Source organism: Polistes dominula, unplaced genomic scaffold (assembly GCF_049000335.1).
Source record: "Polistes dominula isolate Pdom_NZ unplaced genomic scaffold, Pdom_raw_medaka contig_37, whole genome shotgun sequence".
In the NCBI taxonomy this organism is placed as follows: Eukaryota; Metazoa; Arthropoda; class Insecta; order Hymenoptera; family Vespidae; genus Polistes; species Polistes dominula.
In genome coordinates this window covers 1,171,471-1,196,323 of record NW_028301169.1, presented here as the reverse complement: position 1 = coordinate 1,196,323, position 24,853 = coordinate 1,171,471, and the positions used below count along the sequence as shown (strand labels likewise).

Sequence of the window (24,853 nt, the reverse complement as noted above, 5' to 3'; positions counted from 1 at the left end):
AGACCGCTCCATTCGCACCATCAACAGAACAGGCTCTGCTGACGGTATACTACACCTTCAAAATCGCTGGCAACGGGTTCTACATAACGCTGATAACTACTTTGAAGGACAGTCAGTCCTTTTGTATCGATTGTGAATAAATAGTTGCCATTATTTAAGTTTCAACCTATATAGTTAATTATTAAAAAAACAAATACTTACCATTTTTCTAAACGTCCAATAATCAGTTGCACCACGAAATGTTTTTTTAGCCCAATCTCTAAGTATAGATGTTGGAACCATACTAAATTGGACATCTTTCAATATATCACGTAAAACTTGATGACTTATTACTTTTGTACCTTTTGCTTGCATAGTTGCTAATCTTTCGTAATATTTCGCGATAGGAGCATCATGCTCTATTCCTAATTTGGCACAACCTTGTTTATAGATATCCAATAAAGAAATTGAAGCAGGATTATCTTCTACCAATCGCATTTGTGGAGAAACTGCTACGACACGTGGTACCGTGAAATGTAAAAATCTTCTCGATGTTTCTTTTTGTTTTGCCAAATAATGATTTAACATTCTTAATAATTGTAGAACACGTTCTTCTCTTCTTGCATCTCCTAAGCCTGCATCATTGACCACTAAATAAGGATAAAGACGACCATTGTGACCACGTATACGTAATCTTCTAGCAGCTGTATTATGACGTTGAACAACTTCAACTCGTGGCATAAATCTAGCTATCCTTACGTAATAATGAGAATGCTGAAATAATAGTAGAGAATAATTGTATTAATTCAAATATTATAATCAATTAAATATGTCGATAAATATACTTATCAATTTTCTTACTTTAGGTAATAAAAATTCTCCAGGTAATTCAACTTCAGCGGTCTTCAGACTAAAGTTACTTAAAAATCTACATTTTTCTTCGATTAAAAATGACCTGGAAATATTAAAAAATATATATATATATATTAATCAAAATTATTTGTGTATAAATTATTACTTAAATTATGATTTTGAATAAGTACAAACTTACTTAGGTAATTGTTTAGTTTTTCCTTCCAGAATTTTGATCCAATCCTTTAATTTCTCTATTAAATTGTGTAACAGTGTTGCACCAGGTACACCAAAATCAAAATCAGTGGTAAATTGACTCTTCATTTGTTGAAAAACAGGATCCTGAACAGTCGCTTGTGCTCTACGTGCCAAGGATTCTGAAGCGGCAGAACCAAATGTGTTGTTGACGTTTTGAGAAGAAGATATGTTTTCTATAATTCATTTAAATTTCATTAAAACAGTTTCATGTTTTTATGTATTATTAATCTTTGTAAGGATACTAACCGATACCAATACCAAAGGTAGATACAAGCTTCTTTACAAAATTCGTAGTATGTGGAGTTATAGTAGCATCACTAACACTATTACGACACTCAAATGCAATTGCATAACATTTTGCAAGACCCTGTTTTAATTGTCTGAGTACTTCTTCATACCACGTTTCTCGGAACCAAACCATCTAAATAAATTCAACATTAATATTATAATAATATATAACAGTTAATATATATATATATTTTTTAAATAGGAATCTTCTCACCAACCTGATCTACTATGCCTTCTAAACTTGATAAAATAGTTGGATGAATATCTCGTTGTAAGTGCATGATTTTAGAACATCTCCACATCGGTGCAGTAGCTTTAATTGGTAAATTTTCATTAATACCTTGTTGCTGTACATTTCCACTTGTATTTCTACCTTCTACTACATCATGCATCTTTCCAGCTAATTCAGCACTTTTATATCTCTCACGTTGTTCAATCTTTAACGTAAGATATAAAGTTCTAATAGAAAAGTATACTGCTTGTGGAAACATTCTTCCTACTTGACTTAACAAATTCAAAATCACATTGCCATCGTGTCTAACAAGGCACATCAGTAATTGTGGTATCCATGGTAGCCATTGTATTGGTGGTACTCCTACTGCATATTTATCAACAGCTTCCAAAAGAGAAGATTTTTCATCATCATATGTAAGTAACCATAATACTTTGGCAAGGTATTTCCTAGATTTCGATTCATTTTGATGTCTACAGGCATGTAAGAAACAAGTAATGGCTGAGATACCAATGGGTATTTGGCGAGAGTCACGTGTAAATATATGTTCCAAGTAATCACCCCAAAGTGCCCAAGCTTTTACCAAAGTATCATGTAACTGAACAGCCGCTGAGAAAGCTTTATTAGCATCATCCGATCTACCAATTTGTGATAATAACATTCCTTTTAAAGCATAAAATTCAGCAGTCATCTCTTTAGTGAAGTATCTCAAATTAGTTGATTCAATGACTTCTAAACCTTCTTGTAGTTCATTCTTTCCAGAAACTGAAGCCATTTGGAGGTAACATTTGACTTGTTGTCTGATTTTTTGGAAACAATCAACTATAGGCACACTAGGTATCGTATATATTCTTGAGAGTGAATCTAAACAGACGCCACATAAATTATGCTTCCTAGCTATTTTTCCAAAGTGTATTATGGCTTGTACAGAAGCGTGAACACCTAACATTGAATGGTTCGTTGTTTGATCTTGTTGTGAGTCATAGTGATTAGAGATGAAGGTATAATGATGTTGTCGCCATGTAAATATGTCTGACCAATGGCTAAGATCATCAGCTATTACTGGCAATCGATTGCGCCATGTTTTAACAATAGCTTTCATATCGTGCAATGATGTACTTCTTCCATGTAAAAGACCCTGATGTATTTGCATAGCTTCTTGAAGTTCCATTATTTGTTGAGCTGCTTGAAGTAACGGTAAATGAACATGGCTTACGATATGAGGTAATCTTCGCCATTCTCGCATACAAAGACCTGAAGCTAATTCCACATATCTTTCAACGGCATTTAAATGTTGATCCTCGGTATGACATATTGTTAAAAATCCACGATATAGATTAACTTTCCAAGCCATTTCTTTAGGACAATTATGTTCTACTTGAGTAAGAGCTTCTTTCATTAATTGCCAATTAGGAATACGCCAAGAACTTTCCAAAATAAGGAATGGATTTTTGTCATTTTTCATGCTTCCATATTCCAATAACAAATCCCATTGATTCAATTCTTTTGCACATCTTATCCAATGTTGTTCCCAAAGAATAGCTTCACGTTGTATTTTGATCGGTGCTGGCGATGATACGTAATCTTGCCTAAATTTAGTCATTGCAGAATCATATGCTGCTTGTGCTTGTTCAAAGAATCCTTGTTGTTCTAAGGCAGTTGCTTGAATGGTTTCTTTATAATGCGCATGCTTTTGCCAAAGACCCGACCACATGTCTTCTTCACATAATAAGGAATACATATCGGATAATGAATCAAGAACTTCAGAGCTTGGACTGCTATCTGGTTCAAAGTCGTAACAATCAGGTTCTCTTTTAGTTTTAAATTGATTATGTCCATTGTCAAATGCCATTTGTTCCAAGAGCAATGTCATTCTATGCCAAAGATTATGCGACCTACCTAAATATTTCATTACAGGTGGCCTCATTGGTATAGGGGGTCTACAATGAGCCATTGCTTCAACAAAAGTTGCTATTGCACTGGGATGACAGTCCTTTTGTATTATATGATTACCACTACAGACAAATGGTACGATTTCGGCAATTAAAGTATTATGTTGATGTTCATCTAAAATACCCCATAATTTTGGGAAAGTATCCAGCCATACGCGTTCTGCCAAATTCGTGTCCATATGACAAAGCTGTATCGCTGCTAATAATAATAGTTCTGTCCTAGTTTTTTTAGTATTTTCTATAAATTCAGCCTGTTTTGCAATTAATTGTGTCAAACTAGTTTTTCCGGTAGTTATCATTTCTTCTGGAACTGTTGTTGAATCGGTATTGGTGAAATCCATGTCAAGAAGATCTTCTCTTATATCATTTGATTCAGTATGCTCCTGAGGTTCTTCTTTTATCGTAGAATATATAATAAAATTTTTATGATCTTCATTGTCCGCCATACTTATTATTGACGTAACACTGGGCAATAATGTATCTTGATTGGACATTTGTATTTGTGTAGTAGAATTAGCAGTAACAAGAAGCAATTCGATGCATTGTTTGATCCAATAATGTTGACCTATTGCATCCCAACTTTGACTAGAGATAATGTACAAAAGTCTATCCTGAAGTCGTCGTTTCATTGATGAATCAAATACTTCAAAGAATTTAGCTCGAATAGTTGGTTGAATACATCGCAGACCAGCAAGAAAAGCAGGTTCCAATTTGGTTGTTAGCTCTGAACCTTTAAGTGTCTCATCTCTATAAATGTAATTGACTAATTCCAAAAATTGTCTGTTTAATTCCAAATCATCGGGAAAACGTTTTTCAACATATTGCATCATTTTAACCAATAGAATAGATTTTTCTCTTAAACTTGGGGTTTGATTCAAAGCTATTGGACTCTTGTTTCTCATCCATTCTTCGATCATTTTGGTAATAGCCTTCATTACTTTGATATCTTGAGTTTTTTCTATAAGACCTACGAGAATAGATCCTATAAAAGTTTTTCGCATATCCACCCCCATTACAACGATTCGATTTTTAACAAGATCCAAACTTAAGATCAATAATTCACTGCCAACTGGATTAGTCTCTGTTTGCGTTGAATGTAAATGATCTTTAGCCATTCTATGCAAAACTCTCATAAATGATGTCATCAATCGATCAATATAGCTTTGATTATTTGTGCAAGCAGCTTTCAACATCATCAGCGTTCCAAATAATGTCGTAGCAGTGGCTGAAGTATTTTTTTCATAATTTGTCAATCCATCAGCGATAAATTTACCTATCGCGGTATATAATGTATCCAATTCTTCGTATTTGGAGGTGGCTGTAGTTGAAGTAGGTTCTGCTGGGAATATAGTAATTAATCGTGATAATAAACCATGAACCAATCTTATGACTTTAGTATTACTGCTTGAAATGCAAACACTTATACCACGTTGTAACGGTTTGAAACTTGCAAGAATTTGTTCCCTTTTCATGACGCCCAATAAAAATGTGAGAACTTCCAAAGCTGTACAGATATTACCATAATTAGGTTGTGGATTATCTACACTAGCAAGTACTTTGTCAAGCCATGCTAATTTCAAATCACCACATTGTGGCCACACGTCTGGTTTCAATGCCATTCTTAATAATGCAACACATCGTCTTGATAATTGTTCACCAGGGTTACCATGAAGTGCTGTTACATCATTTACTTGACATGCTAAACGTAATAAGAAATTAAGAATTGCATCAGCGTGTGCTCTTTCAATTGGTTTAGTAGATCCTGGTTCTGTTCTTGGTAACATCACTGGTACTGCAGGATTACCAGATGTAGATTGAACACACATACGTTTCATATCCATTGAATCTTCTGATATTGGTCGTTTCAGTCCACTTGTTGTTCCTGTTCTAGTACCATCAGATTCTATTTCAGTTTCCATTTCAGCTTCATCTTTTATTCTGTGAAGTTCCCATTTTATAATTACTTCTGCTAATTCTACAGCTAATCTTCTATGCTCTATCGTAGCAGTAGGACTGAATCCCAATCTTTGTATTGAATTTACTATGTGTTGTACTAAATGATGTCTTACAGGATAATAAACTTTATAATGTCTTACAACCAATTGTAAAATATGAAAAAGTTGTTGCATTGAATGGCCCTCTTCTACAATAATTTTTTTCGTCCAATGTGTTAACATTGTATTACCATCTTCCATTCTAAATGGCATTGCTGGTGTTAAAATTTCCAATGCTTGTCTTACAACATTTCTCGCATCCAAGGCATGTGCCTTTAATAAACTATGAAATACTTGAAGAACTATTCTTTTATGAATGGCAAATTTGGCAATGATATGACTTAAGAGTAAATGTCCATGATATCTTGTCGTAGGATCAACACAATTTTTGCCCAATAAACAAGGCCAAGCAAAAGTCATCAAACGACGTAATTTAATACCCTGCCTTTTATTACTTGCATCGTGTATATGTGGTGAAGCTTGTTCCACCAACAAACATGCAAATTGCAATAAAAATATTCTTACACAATCTGCCGAACCAAATGGATTGTCTGGATCAATAATTTTACTGATAAAAACGGATACCACGTTTTTGGGATTATCCTGATAAGGCATTGGTGCACTTCCCATTAATTTAGTACCTTCTCCCCTTTCAAAACTCACGGCAAAGCATGGAATAATAATTAATTGAAGAACATTAGCTTTGAGCTCTTGTGATAAATTATTGGACAAAAAATGATCGACAAATCTAAAGAAGGCACTGCGTTTCCATTTGACAGTATATTCTTGTGCCACTGTATGTTCCAAAAAATCTCGAAGAAATTGAAAATCTGGTATAAATCTATCGCACGTTGCTCGTAGTAATTGAAAAAGTAAATCTATATCGTTGGTATTATGACGAAAATAATGTAACAAAATCTTGACAATAAGCTTTGGTTCTTTCCAATGACAATAATCAACACTTTCTACTTTTTTATGTAATGCTTGATAATCGTCATTACACCAGATTTGTTTCAAGGCATGTACCAATTGAGTTTGAGTGGATAACCATTGTTCGTCATACTTGATCAATATTGATATAATTTTGATTGCTTGATGTTGAAGTTCACTTCTTTCACTAGGTAACAAATTAGAATTTGTTTGATTGCATGCATGAAGCATAGTAATCAATCTTGCTGTATTATTATGCAACGCATCACGGAATAATTTTCCTTCTTTATGTTTGATAAGAAATTCTAAATATCTGCTCCATTGTTGATCCTTTATATTATTATCGTGTAAAAATAAATTAAGCGTTTCTGTTGGATATAATAATAAAAATTTCATTAATGGAATACGAAAAGGACTGGACACCTCTACGGTCAATGATTTTTCTGTTTGAAAAATAAGTCTGCATAATACATCTATAAATTTCGGCGAAGCTGTTGGAATATCACGAAAAATTCCAATGATAAGAGCAATTTTTTGTTCATTCTCTTCAGTTTTCGATATACCTTTTTGTGCTTGTATCAATTGTTCTAATAATTTTTTCAAATGTTGCAATAATTGTTCGCACAGTGTAACACTGAAGGTGCTAGGAAACAATTGGGTCAGGTATGACAATCGTTTAACACAATTCATAGTTAAATTTCTATAATCACCCAATGTCAAGAGCGTTGGTCTTATGATAAGATGAACAGATTCCATGTCAACTTGAAAACCAGCTATAAATTTCTTCATACATTCAAATGCAGCTTCTTGTAATTCAACGTTAGGTTTTTCCATAGCTTTGTAAAGTACACCAAAGATCTTTTCCCTGCATCCTACGATATAATGACAAGCTGACAATGCTTTGAGTGCTGATTTTCTAAGAGGGATAAGATTTGTTACAGCTTTGTAGCAAGGCAACTTGTGCAAACTCGCATCTTCCGCTTCGCTGAGAGCTAAGAGTTCTTGAAAAAATACTTTATGTTCCATGATGCTAAGATCGATAGTAAATAGACGAGGATTTAGAGTAGTACAAAAGGTATTGCCATCCATTAAACCTATTTGTGCATTAGCAGGTTGATGTCGTAACAAATGCTTTTTTGGCGGTATCATATCTGCCAAAACTTCTTTATGTGGTTCCATAACTTCTGTCGTCGTTTTATTTTGTATCTCAGCAAGTAATCTTAATGAAGCCATTGCCTGTTCTCGTACCAATGTGTGCGGTGAAGTAACTTGTCTGACCAATTCGTGAGTAACTTCGTATAGACTTTTATTTTGAACTTCTATCAATTCTGTATTTCCATCTGGAATACCAGGATTGACACAAACTCTTAACATTTTTTCCAAGTTAGCTTTAGCCATGTCTATAGCACCATTGGACACTTCTTCCGTTAAATCCATCATTACGAACATTAATGCCTTTAGAAAAACAAACAGATGATTTAATACCCATTTTGTTGCCATCCGTTCGAAAAGAAATTTGATGGCTATACAACCACCCAATTTGGCATACCAGGCACGTTCGTAACACAACGAGCACATTTTATCACCCAAATATTCCATCAATGGCAATTGACAAGCTCTTTCCTTAGAACCTAAAATATTGGTTGCTGTTTCTAATATTAACACTAATGCCAAATGACCAGGTTTGTATAGATCTTTTTCTTCATGACCCATTATTACAACAAGGGCATCTATTAATACGTAAGGATCCAGTCCTTGCATACACATTTGTGCTTCTTTTCCAGTTATACAAAATGGTCCAGCTTGCTGTGCAATTGCAATCATTGTATAATGTCTAACAATGGATACCACAGTTCCAAGAACTACATTGCGAAGTTCTTTGATTTCAGCAGCAACAAATAAGCCAGTTAAAGCAGTTTGTTGAACATTTCTTGCTACTAAATCGGGACATTTACAAGGAGGTCCTGGATTACGTGGAATTTTGCCTTCTTTAAAGCTGGGATGCATAAACAACTTTTGTAATATAGCATTATCGTCGTCCAATTTTAAAGATGCTGCTAAATAACAAGAAATAACTTCCCAACATTGTTTGCGATAAAATGTACCCGTTGTATTAGATTTAAGAGCATTAAACGCCGTATCGATTATTTTCTCAACAGAAAAATCAATTGGTAATTCTTCTTCTTGAAAATATACAACTAACGCGGGTGAATTAGTTTCACGATCATTGTATTCTAATTTTTGTGGCTCATTCATCATTTTACGATTTCCACCACCAAATTTGCCTAATACTCGGAGTGCTACGTGTGCTTGATCGGTAGAATTAGTTAAAGTTCTCCATAAAGCTTGCATTAAATCTGCACGTACTGGTTGTATGTGTTCATACAAAAAGTCTGGTTGTAAATTATCAACACAAAGTTCGAGAGTTCTTAAGCCTTGACTGACCAAACAATAGCTTCCATTAAGCGCAGAAACAAGAGGATCCATCAACATTGGAAGATATGGTAAAAGTGAACTTAATCTTACAGGTACTGTCAAACACAATTCAACGAAGAGATCTTTCATATGTTGTCTATGTAAACCAGATTGCAATCTATTCAATCCTTCCAACATATTAGGAAGCAAAGGTAAAAATTCTTGATACAAAAGATCGTGAGATCCACCACCGATTGATCTAAATAATGCACGCAAAAGTAAAAAATAATTATAAGGTTCTTTAGCCGTCATTGCTAATTCTATTGCCCTGTTAACAATTTGATTTAAATGAGGACGTAACATATGTTCATTTTCAGCTGGAAAAAGTGATACACTACCAAAAACAAGTTTGAATAATCTCAAATATAAATTGCTCCTTTCTACATTTGATCCCATGTCGCTCATTCTTTCTAACAAATATTCAACTAATATTGTAGCAAATGTTGATGATATCGTTGGACTTGAGAGAAAAGCACTTCCAATTATTTGTAATGTACAATTTTTAAATATTCTTTCCACCATGTAATCTATCGACGTAGAAAATATTTCTTGAAATGTCTGTGGACTCATTTGAGTGAACACGTTGCCAAATAATTCCAAAACTTCTTTTTCTTCTCTTGTTCTTATTTGTGATTGTGCTGGTCTACCAGGTTGTGCTACAGCTCCAACATTAGGAGGTGTTAATGTATAAATATCTAATGCAGGTAATGCCCATTTAACTAATTTTATATAAATCAATGTCTCCTTTGGTTGAAACTGATTAGGCTGTATTACTTCACTTGATTTACTGTTTATGCAATTAGATGTAATAGCTTTGGCACCGTGTACCAAACTCTTAACCAAGTTTCTATAATCAGCAACATTAAAACTCATAGCATGTGATACAGGAAATCCAAATTTGGATTTTCCAGTTTCTTTTTCCTCTGTTGTTATTTCTGGCATAACTGGTTGTTGTTGTTGTTGTTTTGGTTCTTCCGTCTTGATTTCTATTCCAGATGGTTGTGGCAATTGTTTAACTTTGTTACGTAAAATTGGTAAATATATTTTTGCAATAGTCTTAAATTTAAAAACAAATACCAAAAGTATACGCATTAATAATTCTCTTCCCTGTGAACTATTTTCAGCATCTGATCTTTGTCTAACGGTGTCAACTAGATTCATCAATAATTTACAAGATACCATTTGAACTGCTGTTGGAAGACTTTGATCAAGCAAATTTTTGCTGTATAAATGGACAGCTCTTGAAACATCATTCAATGGCAGTAATAATCTCACATGATGAACTAAATCAGCAAGTGTTGAATATGCCAATGGTCTAAGAGATTCTCGTGTTGTCCATCCACGACCAATAAATATGTCTTCGTCAAAGAAACATTCCATGTGTGGTATAAATTTATTACGTAAATCAGTGGCAAGTATATGCCTAGATGCAATTACCAATTCTTTTCGTAAGTGTGCAACTTCTATAGGACAGAGCGTGAACAAACCCAATATACCTTTCACTAATACCGCACTGTGTTGTGATACAACTTCTTGATAAACTCGAATAACATATGCCAAGAAAGACAATGTCTTTATTTGAGCTCCCATAAAATCAACAAATACTTCCTTGTTAAATTCAGGAGATGCACGATGTTGAAGACTAGGTTGCAACGTAATGGTAGTTATTACAAGTGGTATAAAATCAGATACATCTTGATGAACATTTTGTTTATACAATTGATTCATAAGCACAACTATAATCGGCAGTTCTTGTAATACTTTGAGTGATAATACAGCCTTTGGAATGAGATTATACTATAAAAGATAAAAACAAATATATATGCATTAATTACTTATATTATTTTATTGTAATATCATTCATATTTATACTTACAGTAACAACGGTACCATCAGCTGCTTTCTTTCCAATTTGTATAGTTGTAATAGTGAATGTCTCGTTTAAAAGAACTTCTATATTTACTTCTGATAAATTCTTAACTTCGAGTGGTGGACGTGGCTCAAATATATTTGACAAATTATTTGGTAACTCGCTATAAACTGATTTTACAAATTGCAGGAAATATTGTATCTATGAATATAAAAGTCATTTATAAATGAATAATATATGATGTGTAAAATGTATATAATGATAAAGACTATCAAGATTTATTATTACTTCAGGATTAAACGTTGGTTTATATTGTTTGTGAAGCTCAATAATAATCCTCAAACACACTAATACATTTTCTTCATTATCCGTTTCTAATAATTTAGACATAAGGCTTAAAATTTGTTTAACGTATGGTCGTAGATATTCATTACTTGGTAATCTGTGAATCATTTCAAGAATAAGTTTACGAACTTGTTGTATATTATATTCTGATATAAAATGAGGCTCTCCTTCTTGTAATATTTTCAAAAATATTTTCATCATGTGATCCAAAAATGCTGGATATTGTGAAGAACACATGATGACCTAAATCAAACATATAATATTATTACAAAATTAATAATACATATATATATATAATCAATTAATATAAATACCTCAAAATTTTCAGACAATTCTTGTGCACCCTTTAATTTTGATTCATCTTTAGAATTAGGATCTGCCAACATGGTCACGTATGACCGATAGGTATTCATTTGCGTTACAGGATCTGGTGGTGCCATATTTGCTCTTTTTGTTATTAAATTATTATTAAATATAATCCATTAAAACACCTGTTAAACATATGAAATAAAAATGTTAATGTGTCTCATTTAAAATAATAATTATAAAATATGTATATATATATATATATGTATATAGGTAGATGGATATACTAGAAAGTATTGGTAAATAAACCTTAGCAACCATAACTAGTACACTTGAGATATAATAAACTTCTATTATTTGTGTTAGTATCCTAGAAACTACTACTCATTCTGTTATACAGCTAATGTACAGTAGAAAGAAAATATTTATTTTTCTTTTGAATTATTACAAGTTATTATAATATACAGTATATATAATTTTAGTTTATAAATAATATTTCCATAATAAAAATTATAACTTAGAAAAGTTTAAGAATAAAGAATTATAAATAAAATCTATCAAAAAATGGATGAAACAACCATAGATTCAATTTTCGCAGGATCTTTAAAATCATTACCTGCAGTAAGCTCAAAAATAGTAAGAATATTTACAAGTTCTACATTCACTGGTAAGTTTTTATTTATTTATTTAATTATAAAACAAAAATGTGTGTATGTGTGTGTGTGTGTATTTGATATTAACATCTGAATATATTTTCAGATACAACAATGGAAAGGAATACATTGATGGCTCAATGTTATCCTAAAATCAAGGATTATTGTCGAGAAAAACATGGATTAGAATTTCAAGTAAAATATTCATTCATTCATTCAATTATAATCATTTTCATTATCAAATATAATATTGCACAAGATGATACAATATTACACGCAATATAGATACTTATCTATAGATATTTATAGAGAAATTGATTTTCATTGTATCAGGTATCAAAAATAGTACTAAAGTAGAGACACCTTTCTATATAAGGTGTCCCAATTTTTTTTTTTTTACAAAATATTTCTCTTATGAACTATAAGTAACAATAAGAAATGAATATAATATAACATTTTTTAATTATTTTTGTTAATAACAAAACTAATAGCCCAAGAGTCCACGATGGCCAGACCTTCGTTATTTTATAAAAGCTGCAAGTTTTTCTGTGCATGTCTCCTTATACAGGTAAAAATGACCAGCAATTATAGAGTTTGGATTGTGGTTACTTGGGCAGGTAACAGGTAGGGTAGTAAAGCTGTATAAAATAGTACCTTTTATAAACTTTAATAAATTATAATTATAGTTTTGTTATAGTATAAAAGAGACCAGGTAGATTGCTTTACCGGTATTTCCATTGAGATACCCAGCATGCAGTTTAGGGGTGTTTAGCAGGGGGTAGCAACTGTCATAAGTGTCTGGCAATGGATGACGAGATTTCTAAAGTTATCCTGAATAGAATATCAAAAAATTGAGCTTTATACTTTAACGAATTTAAGGTATCCAAGTAACCACAACGCAAACTCTATAATCGCTGGTAGTTTTTACCTGTATAGGGGAAATGCACAGAAAAACTTGCAGCTTTTATAAAATAACGAAGGTCTGATGACCATCGTGGACTCTTGCTGTATAAAACATTCTGATATATTTATAGTATTTGAATAATTTTATCTAACAAAAGTTGTAAATGATGAATTATTTTTATTAATGAAATTTTCTTACTAAATACTTCTATCCTTTTTTGTTAGGTAGTGGACATGCGTTGGGGTGTACGTGATGAAGCCACAGATGATCACATGACTACTGAACTCTGCATGAGAGAAATAGAAAATTGTCAAAGATTATCTATGGGACCAAATTTCGTGGTAAAATATTATAAACAATTAATATTATATTAAATAGAGTCATAAGTAACTTCCTAGGCATCTATGGAAAATCTATTTTTCGTATTTATCTACTACAAGTCACCGAAACAAACGAATTTTTGATATCACTGTATAGATGAGGATTCAGTTTAGTCTTCTGTTAACTTTTTTGTGTAATCAATGTTACATTTAACCGTTTTTTCTTAACCACTGTAATGGATAGTAAAAAGTGCATATTCGACCATGTAATGCTTTATGAATTGAAACAAGGCAATAGCATTAAAGTGGCAACTGAAAAAATATACAGCTTATACAGTGCAGGATTGATAACTGATAGGGCAGTCAGAAATTGGTTTGTAAAATTCCGTTACTGGAGATACGACATTAAAAGATGAACCGAGTGCAGGGACGTATTTCCAACTTTGATGAACCTTTTAAAGATAATATTGGAGCAAAATCCAATAGATACGTTGAACAAATACAAAGAGTGCAAAAAAAACACCATGAAAAGTGTCGTGCACTTATCAGTCGTAGAAACGCCATTCTTTGTCTCATAAAAAACGGAAATTATTTATGACTCGACCTAATATGACTATACAATCCAAGTTATAATATTTTTCATTAATTTTGATCTACTTTTTTTTTTTTTTTTTAGGTATTTTTAGGTCAAAAATATGGATATCGTCCTATACCAACTTACATACTCAGTTCAGAATTGGAAATGATCAAAACAGAATTGGATAATCAAGGAGTTGATGTTTCTGTTCTTGATCAGTGGTATAAAAAGGATAGCAATGCTGTACCACCAACGAGTATTTTACAACCCATTTCATCAATTTTAAAAAACTTTAATAACAAGGTATCTACTTTATTATTTTCATATAACAACAAATTTGTAACATTTTAATGAATACTTTTATATTTGATTTGAATATTTAGAGAATACCAAAATTACAACAAGAAGATCAAGCCATTTGGTGGGATACTATGGTGAAAATGCAAAAAATCTTTAGAAAAGGAGCACAATCTTTGTTTAATTCAGGAAAATTTGATAAAGATACAATGCACAATTATTTCATGTCTGGTAAAAATAAAAACAACATTCTGTATTATAATAATTACATATATATAAAATAATGAAATATAATGAATAATCATTTTTTTATTAGTCACCGAAAGAGAAGTAATCAATGGAGTTTTAAACGTGAAGAATACAAAGAATCATTGTTTGGCTTATGTACGATACATAAACAATATAAATCTTCAAAATTTAAGAAAAGCAAGTTTATTTATTGATATAGCTAATAGAAGTTTGGATAACGAAGCTTGTAGATTATTAGCCAATCTTAGGGATGAAAGATTACCTGACAAAATTGAAAGTACAAATTTGCAAAGGTACTTGTATCTATTTGAAACACGATTAACATTATAATATAAATTTACATTTGAATTTATTTATATTTTAGGTATACAGTAGAATGGATTGGCAGAGAGGGTTTGGATCCTGAAACTCACAGCGAGTATCTTCAACATTTCATAACACATTTTTATCGAAATATCATCAAACTGGTAGATCGTGCTATGCGAAAGGAAGACAGTTCTGCTCAAGGACAAATTATAACTGAAATTTTACAACATTTGCATGCTTGTAATAATTCTGTTAAGGTAATGTTGTATCGTGTATCGTGATCAAATTCATGAAGATATTTAATATGAAATGTTTCATATCAATCGTGCAGATATTTTATGGACGAGAAGACATATTGGAGAATATTAAATATCATATGTTAGGCAACAGTGATAAACCATTAGTTCTTTATGGAGAAGGTGGATGTGGTAAAACATCTTTACTTGCAAAAAGTGCAGGTTTATCAAACACCGTATGGCTTGTAAATAAGAAACCTATTAGTATAATAAGATTTTTGGGAACAACTCCAGATAGCAGTGCATTGACTCCAACACTTATTTCCATTTGTCAACAAGTAAATATAACAATTAATTTTTAATATATTTTATTATCTTATTGAGACTAATGTTTTATTCCTTACAGATTTCATATAATTTTATGCTACCATTTGAAGAAATACCAGACGATCTTGTACCACTTACAGCACATTTTAAACATTTGCTTACATTGGCTACAGAACAACAACCAATTTTGTTATTTCTCGACAGTGTGGATCAATTAACAGGTGTACAAGGAAATAAATTATCCTGGCTACCAACTAGGCTTCCTTTACATTGTAAAGTAAGTGCTATTTCTTTCTTTATTTATTTATTTATGGTTTTTTATAATTTCTCTCTTTCTTTTAGATGATTCTATCTTGTGCAGCTGAAGAATCCAATCCTCAAATTTCACGAGATTACCAATTGTTACGTAGGATGATTGATACGGAAGAAAATTTTATAGAAGTTACAGCTTTAGGAGAAGATTTAGCCATGGATGTTATAAGGTAATACTAAGATTAACCCTTTCGTACCGAGCGCCGCATATATGCGGCATCCACGCCATAACGTCTGGCAAGTCTCCGTTCAGGGTTGGTACCTCGGCGGACGGGATTGCCATAGCGAAAGGGTTAAACTTAAACAATATTAATAATTAACATTGGTTTTACAGAATGTGGATGAAAACTGCACACAGAGATTTAAACAATTATCAATGGCGTTTAGTAGCAAATGCTATATCCAAATGTTCTTTACCAATTTTTGTTAAATTGGTCTTCGCTGAGATATGCAGGTGGCGTAGTTACACTAAACCAGCGGATACTCATCTAGCAAATACTGTTATGGATAGTATTATGATGTTATTTGAAAGAATAGAAAAACAACATGGCAAAATATTAGTTTTTCATGCTCTAGCTTATATCACAGCAGCTAAATCAGGATTATCTGAATCTGAACTTGAAGATTTAATTTCATTGGATGACAAAGTTCTTGATGATGTTTATCAATATCATTTGCCACCTGTTAGAAGAATTCCACCTCTTTTATGGACAAGAATACGAAATGATTTACCTAATTATTTAAGTGAAAGAGAAGCTGATGGTGTCAGCGTTCTTAATTGGTATCACAGACAATTTAGAGATACAGCTAGGGAAAGATACTTTAAAAATATGAACATGGCAATGTACTTTCATTCAATGATAGCTGATTACTATCTTGGTATTTGGGGTGGTGGTATACCGAAACCTTTTAAATTCACAGAGATACAAAGACATCGGTAAATATTTAATTTATTTTTATATATTTCATTTGTATATAAATAATTGTATTCAAATGATGATATATAAATGGGAATGTAGTTTCAATCTAGCAGATAAAGAAGGTCTAGCAGACAGAAAAGTACCGGAACAACCTTTGGCATTTTATTCAAAAGAAGGAACCATTTCAAGATACAATTTACGAAAAGTATATTGAAATTATTGAATGATAATTATTAAAATTAAAGATAACTAATGTTTGTTTGATTATAGTTTGGAGAATTACCCTTTCATTTGGTCAGATCACGTCGTTTTAAGGATCTCTTTGAAAATGTTTTGTTCAATTACGAATGGTTACATGCTAAGTTAAGTTCTTGCCCATTGCAAGCTGTACTTTCTGATTTTGAAGATGCATGCACTTTCATTGACAATCAGAATCTAGTGAGGTAAATAATAATAATAATAACAATTTATTATAATATGTATGTGTGTATGAATATTTATGATCTTTTTTTTTTTTAGGGAATTAATGCTAGTAGCTGATGCATTGAGATTAGGTGGAGCAATTCTAGGAAGTCATCCAGACATGTTGGCACCTCAATTAATTGGAAGATTATTGCCAGAAATAGGTGGTAATGTTAATGTTAAAATGTTATTGCAAGCTTGTGACAATGATGGTGTTAAGGATTGTGCTTTGCTTCCGCTCTATCATTGTTTGCATACACCTGGTGGACCATTAAAGGTAATGCAATAACAAATGAAATAAAATCCCAAATAAAATCATTAATAAATTTGTTTACAGTATTCTCTCGAGGGTCATCAGTTTGCTGTATTTGGATTTTGTTTAACGTCCGATTATCGTTATGTGGTTTCAATATCTAATAAATTTATAACATGGGATCTTAGTACAAGTGATATGACCAGAGATGTTAGTCCTGGTGTAGAAGGAATAATGCAACAATTAGTATTAAGTCCTGACAATAGATATGCTGCTGCTTTTACAACTAATGATCAGGTATCATTAATTCTTATCATACATACATATGCATTATTTTCTATTATTTATATCAAATATTATTCTAGACTGTCGTATTAAATACTTTGACAAGTGAATTTGTTATTATTAATAATCCATTGCCTAACGAAGAACACGTATGTGGAGTACATTTAACTAATCAACATGCATTTGTTTATGGTAAAATTGGCTGGTACAAATTTGATTTACGTGGAAATTTACTTGGAAGTTATACTAATCCTGAAGATTCTAACAAATGGCCTATATTGTGTAAATAAGAACAATCATTTTGAGAAATATATATATATATATATATATATATTTAAAACATTGTTATTTAAATAATTTTGATTTATCTTTACAGATGTAGAATACACAAATTTGGATGAATACAGGATTGTATTTTGGTCAGGAAATATAGAAGATTCAATTATGCTTTTACATACTTATAAAAAAAAGAATGCACTGGATGTCTTTCATTTTCATAGGTAATAAGACAAAAATATATAAGTTAATTTGAAATGTCTAACTTACAATTGGAGAATTAAAAAATGAAATGTTGTTTTAGTGCTATGGTTATGAACAATCAAAAGAACATTTTATATGCGTGTACGACTAAGGACGTGTATAAAATTACGAAATACGTGATAGACGAAACGTCTGCTTGTTGGGAAGAAAAGGAAGACATACCAAGAGCTTACAATGACGATGTAGAATATATTTTACAATTAAAATTGGATAAAGAAGAAGAATATCTCTTGGCAACAACGGGAAATGGATTTGTCGTTTGGTTTTTAGAAAGTAAAAGTGATGCACATGTACTGATGTTACCAAACGGTGTACGAAATATTAGCACACGAATGATGCATTCTAATTCTATCATGGTCAGCAGTAGCAAAAATTATGCAGTTGCAGGTGTAAGGTATGATTTGAAAATTCTGTTAATAATACAAACAAATAGTGAATCGATTTATGATTTATTTTTGTAGAAAAAATTTGTACGTTTGGAGTTTGGAAACGTGTGAATTATTAAAAGTATTGGACGCACATTTTGCCAGAATAATACAGTTAGAAGCTTTAACCGTTGGAAATTGGAATAGCGTGGTAACTTCAAGTATCGATAGAAGTGTTAAAGTATGGAATATCAATAATATATTTGAACAAGTACATGTCATTGATAGACATGAATTACAAATTGATATGATCAGTTTGGCACAAGAATCTAACTTGGCAATTACAGTTACTAGAGATTGCGTTGGTATTTGGGATCTACAATTAGGAAAATTAATTTCTAAACTTGCCGATAGTCCTTTAGGGGCAATTGTAACGCATGCTTCTATAACGCATACCGCAAAGTAAGAAATTAATCAAACTTTTGTAAAAGATTAACAAAATAATCTATTATAAATCTATCAATGTTTTAGATACATTGTATCAGTAGAATCTGGAAATGTATTAATATGGAATAGAATAACTGAACAAGTATTATTCAAAGGAGAACAAGCAAATGTTAAACAATTGAAATTAATAGAAAATTCTACTAAATTTCTTACAGTTTCTAGACCAAATAATCCAACCGGAGTAGAAAGTATGAGAACCAATGCCATTCTTATCGTACGAAGTATTCCAGGTATTAAAAGAATTATCAAATTTATAAAAAAAAGGAAACAAACAATTAATTTTACTATAATTTACAGATGGTACAACATTATTTTCGTTTGAGTACACTGTTAGAAGTCAAACAGGAACACCTTTTAGACAAGTTCAAATAACTTCGGACAATTCACATTTAATAATACCAGCAGCTGATAAAGGCAATAGAGATTGTATTATCATTCACAATGCGAAAACTGGAATGTTAGTGAATAAAATATCAGTCAAATTACCTGGATTCAAAGTATGTAAAATTACAATTCTATCTCGATAGTGTGTTGTTATATTAAAACTATTCATTTTATAGGATATAATTTGTATTACACCAATGCCTAATAAAGGTCACTGGGTAGGAATAATAGGCTCGGATAAAGGTGCTATTCTTGATATAAATAAGAAGAAATTTATACGAGTTATTCCAAAATGGAGTGGAAATATTAGTAAGGATGGTAAATACACACTGTATGCTCCTAGCAGGTAAGATCATTAAGACTTCATTGTAGATTTCATTTATATTAGATCTTATATTTGAATTATTTGTTACAATAGGGGAGGTTTAGAGCTGATCGAATTAAAGAAAGGAACAAGTGTTAAAACATACATTCCTAAAGTAGCAGAAGGAGTATTTACAGTAATATCAATGTTTAATCGTACAGATGAATATGTCCTTTATTATCACAGTGGTCGTAAGACTATAAGAGTATTCAGGTAATCATGTATTCAAGTTAGATAATAATAATAATAATAATAATAAACATGGAAAAACAAAATATATCACAATGTTTATTTACAGATCATCCGATTGTGAAATGATAGCAAACTATAGAGTACAAGCTGAACTGAGTGCTATTGATAGTACATATGATGGCAAAAGTATTGTTTTAGGAACTGTGGATGGTTGTGTGTCAGTTTTAGCAATTGCAGATCCCAAAAAGTTAGAAATGAAAAAATATTTGACAAATTTGCCATCACGTGATGAGGAGGTAAGTAGAATAATATTTAACAGAAATACACGTGCATATTATTTCAATGCATTATTTATATATATATAAAATAATAAATAATAATATTTTTATATATATATATATATATATATATATATATATATATATTAATTGTTTCATTATAAATATACAATATTATAACAATATTATTTAACCTATAAAACACATGATGAAATATAAAAAAAAACTAGTACACTAGACAAAGGGGATCAAATGAAAAACATTACTTACATTTGTTTTCTTCGTTTCTCGTACGTCTTAATTAATTCTTCTATTGAAAGATTTTAATCTAAATTAATAGCACATGCTAATTTCAAAACATCAGCTTGTTTTTGTTACTAATACGTATCTCTCGCGAATAATACTGGAAGCAGAAAGAACTAGAAAGTTACTAGTGGTGTCCATTATTCGCCAAGATGGCTGCTGTTAACAGAACAACGACTTCTGGTGGTACTGCAATAAAGTAGGGACCCTATAGGAGGGCCACGCCATACACATTGCTGGGGGACAGGAACTCGTGTAGTCACGTGATTGCGCGCGAATGATTCAAACGATAAGTTATAGGTTAGGTTTGTACATTTATACTTGTAATTATTAAATGAGTAAATTAAACTTACACTTATAGAAAACTACTAAAAAAAAAGTAATCAAATATAAATATCACAATCAAAACTATAATTATTCCAAACTTAAACTAACCACAGCCGTTAATACATACTAAAGATAAACATGGCTGCGTGATGCAACGGAAGCTGTCCCCTCAAATTTTCAGCTTAGCAATGTGTATGGCGCGTCCCTCCTATAAGGTCCCTAGAAACTATTATCTTGAATGAAATTTGAATTGGAAGAGTATTTATAAATAATATTATTTATTTTGATTGAAAATCCATTCAAATTTCATATATAAATTGAATTTCTTTTTGATAAATTGAATTAATTGAAATAGTTTCTTTAATGTTTAGGTAAATTTGTATGGAATTTTATACAATTATTTCTTATACTTTTTGTTGACTGTATATATATATATATATATATATTATTAACAAATTTATGTTTATTTCTAATAGTGGAAAAAGAAGATGGAAAAGCAAAGAGTGGCTATTAAATTTAAAGCTGCTGCTAGAATTGCACGTGTTACACAAGGGATGAATACGAGATCTATAAATAGTACAACCGAAACAATCGAAGAAACTGAGGAAGATATAGAATGAATAAAAACAATAAAAATAAAAAAATAGAAATGAAATGTTTAACTTTTTAGTCTGTAGAAAAAAAGAACAAAAAAAAAAATAGAATAGTAGCTATTATAAATCTTCATTACAGATATCAATGAAAACTTTATCTTTATTGCACTAAAGATTAGACAAATGAAAATATTAGAGGTAGAAATAAACGTAGAACGTTTATGAATGTTAACTAAGTTTTTCTTTTTACTGAAGTAAGGATAAAAAAAAGAAAAAAAAAAGAAAATAAATCTAAAATGTTAGATAAAAGTATAAAAGAGACAGGACAGCACAATTATCGAATTTATATTACATTTATTTATGTCTTTTTTGTTGTTGTTGTTGTTGTTGTAATTGTAATTGTTCTTATAATCAAGTTTTTATTCTTTCCTTTCCATTCCATTCACTTTCTCTCTATCATATACTTTATCTCCCACATTTCTTCTCTATCTCTTAGAAAGTTTGAATGGTAAAGGGCACGAGGCGAATTCTGTTAATGGATCGGACAAGCGATGTCAACTCTTTTAAAATACAAGATCAACTACGCTTTACAACCCTTGCACAAGTCGAATGGTCTTTTCTAAATTACAATTATTATTATTTTTTTTTCTTAAAACAATTCGCCTTGTGCAAGGGTTAATTTCATTAATATTATTATTATTATTATTATTTTAATTATATCTATTGTCCTCAACAATAATTAATAACTGAAAACGTCTCGTGCCAGTGTGTGTGTGTATGTGTGTGTGTGTGTATAGCCAGTTTGATATCACCCGGCAAAAACATTATTTTTAATATAAATTCTTATGTTCCATATTTGTCTTGTTCTTGAGTTGTTTGTTGCTTATCCTTGTTGATTTTTCTTTTCTTTTTGATAAGATTGTTATAATTTAACTAATATAATTTAGAAATTTGTATCCAATTAGTTGTGGGGAGCGCGCGCGCATAATTGTTCGAATGACAAACAATTATTTATTATTATTATTATTATAACGTCTTAAAAATATATAAAATTGCGTTCTAATGAAATAACATCGTTCATTACAAAAAGAAAGTTACCTTTTTTTTTTTTTTTCGTTTTTTTTTTTTCTTTATAATGAAACCGCGTGTATTGGCATTTTTAAAAAGAATTATTCTCAAATTTCAACAATATATTCTTATAAGGAAGTTTGAGAACCGTTTCATACGGATTGAAATCGTATCATATTATATTATTTTCTTTGATGCTGCATGTTCGTGGAAGATTATAGTTTCTTTTTTTTTTTTTTTTTTTTTTTAACTCATCTTTATATTTTGGACATAATTATTAATAATAATAATAATAATAATAATATTAATAATAATAATAATAATAATAATATTAATAATAATAATAATAATAATATTAATAATAATACTATATATATACATATGCATATATATATATATATATATAAATGAATTTTTTCTAATGACTTAGTAACAATGAAATTCACTAAATTTGTCCAAAATACAATGGGATTTAAACTAAAAAAAAAAAAAAAAAAAAAAAAAAAAAAAAACAAATAAACACTTACATCAGTATGCGATAATAAAAAATAGTGCCAGTGTAGAGTATCATCAGAATACGGCAGCTTGTTAAATAAAATAAACAATTTATTTTTAGCTAAACCTAGAGCGATTGAATAATTGTGTGAATGATACGTTCCACTGAGTTATAAAATGCTGTTATTTTTAATGCGAATATGATTAATGTTACTTAGACTGCTTTTTTTTTTTTTTTTTGATAAAGTTTTTGTTAAATTCCTTTCTTTTTTTTTGTTTGTTTCTATTTACGTTTTAAACAAATAGATTCAGTTCAATTCAATATTCTGATATCTATGACGGATGTTTCTATATTTTTGTTTGTTGTTTAATTTGCTTTTTTTCTTTTTTTTCTTTTTCTTAAATATCTGCAATGGTTTCTCCTTCATTTGAACAATCTGTGCTTTCATCATCTATTATACTCTCGAACAATGGAACTTTTGCAAAAGCACAGAGCTTTTTTTTTTCCTTGGTTGGTGATAATGCCTAATTAGGTCTTTATTGCATCATACTACCCTTTTGTGGCTGTTCTCGTTGTTGTACTTGAGCTGATGCTGCAGTATCTTTAATGTGTTTTTCGACCTAAAAACATATAACATGAGATTTTTTTTTAACTTGTCTTTAATAGATTTCTAATATTACATTAATCAAATAATCTTTTATCAATTATACTTACAACTTTTTTAACATGTTTATATGCACTAGAATCTTCGTTTCCATGCACATTGTCAACTTTATATGGCGGTCTAATGATAACATTATCAAATACAACAATGTTAGCACCGTTCCACGTTACATCTTGTATAGTTTTAGAAATAGCGATAAAAAGTTTCTGTCCGTCTGGAGATACTCCGGCCTGCAGAGCCATCACCAGCCTTTTTTTTCTTCTATCTGATTGCGTACTCGTCTATTAAGCATTTGTAAATTAAGGCTTTGCGGTGGTTCGCTGGTCGTTGGACTAACTTCTCTTTTAACTTGGACATCTGATACCAAAGATAAATTGACTATGTGTACATCATTCAGGGAAGTTCTACCATTCGAGGCTGGGCATTCTTTAATGTTTCTTGTTAAGAAAATATTATTGAAATAAAAATGTATTTGTAAAGTATTATCTTGCACAAATAAACATGTATCTTTAAATATATATATATATGTATATATAAGAATATAGTACTATAGTAATATAATTATAGTGGAAAAAATAGAAAGTATAGAAATACAAATATCAATGTGTGAATAATATTTGAAATAAAATCCTTACAGAGGAACAAAAAATAAATAATATTAATAATCACTTTGAACGCGAATATCAAATAAGAGCGTTAACAGTTTTTATATAATTTCGAATTAGAATAATCGAAAATGATGAAATAGATTAAATAAATGAATGGAGAAATCAGCATGGTTGAAGATGACGAAACTAACCTGACTTTTTTTTGATAATGTCTAGAGATATACGATAAAGGATGACAAGTTTGACAAACGATTCAAATAATGATTATTTCTTAACAGATTAATTAGAGATGACTCGATAATTATTAATATAAATACATCTCGAGTTATTTACACTATTGTCTGATAGTATTGAGAGAGTAGACCAAGAGACGACACTCAGTTGATATTCGATTAATTAATAGAATATAAAAATGATTTTTTTAAAGGATACTCAAGACTAGCATTTTTGTTTGTGGGTCAAATGCCAAAACCTCCCCTTCGATATCCTTATTATAACAAGTTTTACATGCAACCGTACTTCCAATGCTGAAACAATCGCTAACGCCGGCCATTTTTCACTATAGAACAGACCGCGAGCACG

At 30.8% G+C, this 24,853-nt stretch overlaps 3 protein-coding genes across 4 annotated transcripts in view; 1 reads left to right on the top strand and 2 right to left on the bottom strand.

Moving 5' to 3' along the window:
- Window positions 1–20,626, bottom strand: part of Nipped-A (Transcription-associated protein Nipped-A) — a 22,694-nt gene extending 2,068 nt beyond the window's left edge. The window contains exons 1-10 of one of the 2 annotated variants that reach the window (XM_015330075.2): window positions 20,483–20,626; window positions 13,237–13,324; window positions 11,490–11,666; window positions 11,119–11,418; window positions 10,837–11,031; window positions 1,596–10,757; window positions 1,336–1,510; window positions 1,031–1,262; window positions 841–934; window positions 202–753 (exon numbers count right to left, since the gene is read on the bottom strand). In XM_015330075.2, coding sequence (XP_015185561.2) covers window positions 202–753; window positions 841–934; window positions 1,031–1,262; window positions 1,336–1,510; window positions 1,596–10,757; window positions 10,837–11,031; window positions 11,119–11,418; window positions 11,490–11,615 — 10,836 coding nt within the window. In that variant the 5' untranslated portion in view covers window positions 11,616–11,666; window positions 13,237–13,324; window positions 20,483–20,626. The remainder of the gene's footprint in view (window positions 1–201; window positions 754–840; window positions 935–1,030; window positions 1,263–1,335; window positions 1,511–1,595; window positions 10,758–10,836; window positions 11,032–11,118; window positions 11,419–11,489; window positions 11,667–13,236; window positions 13,325–20,482) is intronic. The other variant, XM_089179147.1, reaches the window with a different exon arrangement.
- On the top strand, window positions 12,046–22,052 carry LOC107071247 (NACHT and WD repeat domain-containing protein 2). The gene is made up of 25 exons (XM_089179158.1): window positions 12,046–12,148; window positions 12,241–12,329; window positions 13,263–13,379; window positions 14,035–14,238; window positions 14,319–14,463; window positions 14,549–14,774; window positions 14,846–15,044; window positions 15,119–15,361; window positions 15,430–15,627; window positions 15,693–15,832; window positions 15,997–16,599; window positions 16,682–16,787; window positions 16,853–17,025; window positions 17,102–17,321; window positions 17,382–17,594; window positions 17,663–17,864; window positions 17,959–18,082; window positions 18,163–18,516; window positions 18,584–18,949; window positions 19,019–19,224; window positions 19,292–19,491; window positions 19,555–19,724; window positions 19,797–19,955; window positions 20,041–20,230; window positions 21,319–22,052. The coding sequence occupies exons 1-25, from the start codon at window positions 12,046–12,048 to the stop codon at window positions 21,460–21,462; spliced, it is 5,094 nt and encodes a 1,697-aa protein (XP_089035284.1). The 3' UTR covers window positions 21,463–22,052.
- LOC107071234 (protein LSM12 homolog A) lies at window positions 21,770–24,853 on the bottom strand. The gene is given in 4 exon segments (XM_015330032.2): window positions 21,770–23,619; window positions 23,714–23,922; window positions 23,925–24,089; window positions 24,704–24,853. Coding segments are annotated over 4 exon segments (579 nt in total). The 5' UTR covers window positions 24,825–24,853; the 3' UTR covers window positions 21,770–23,535.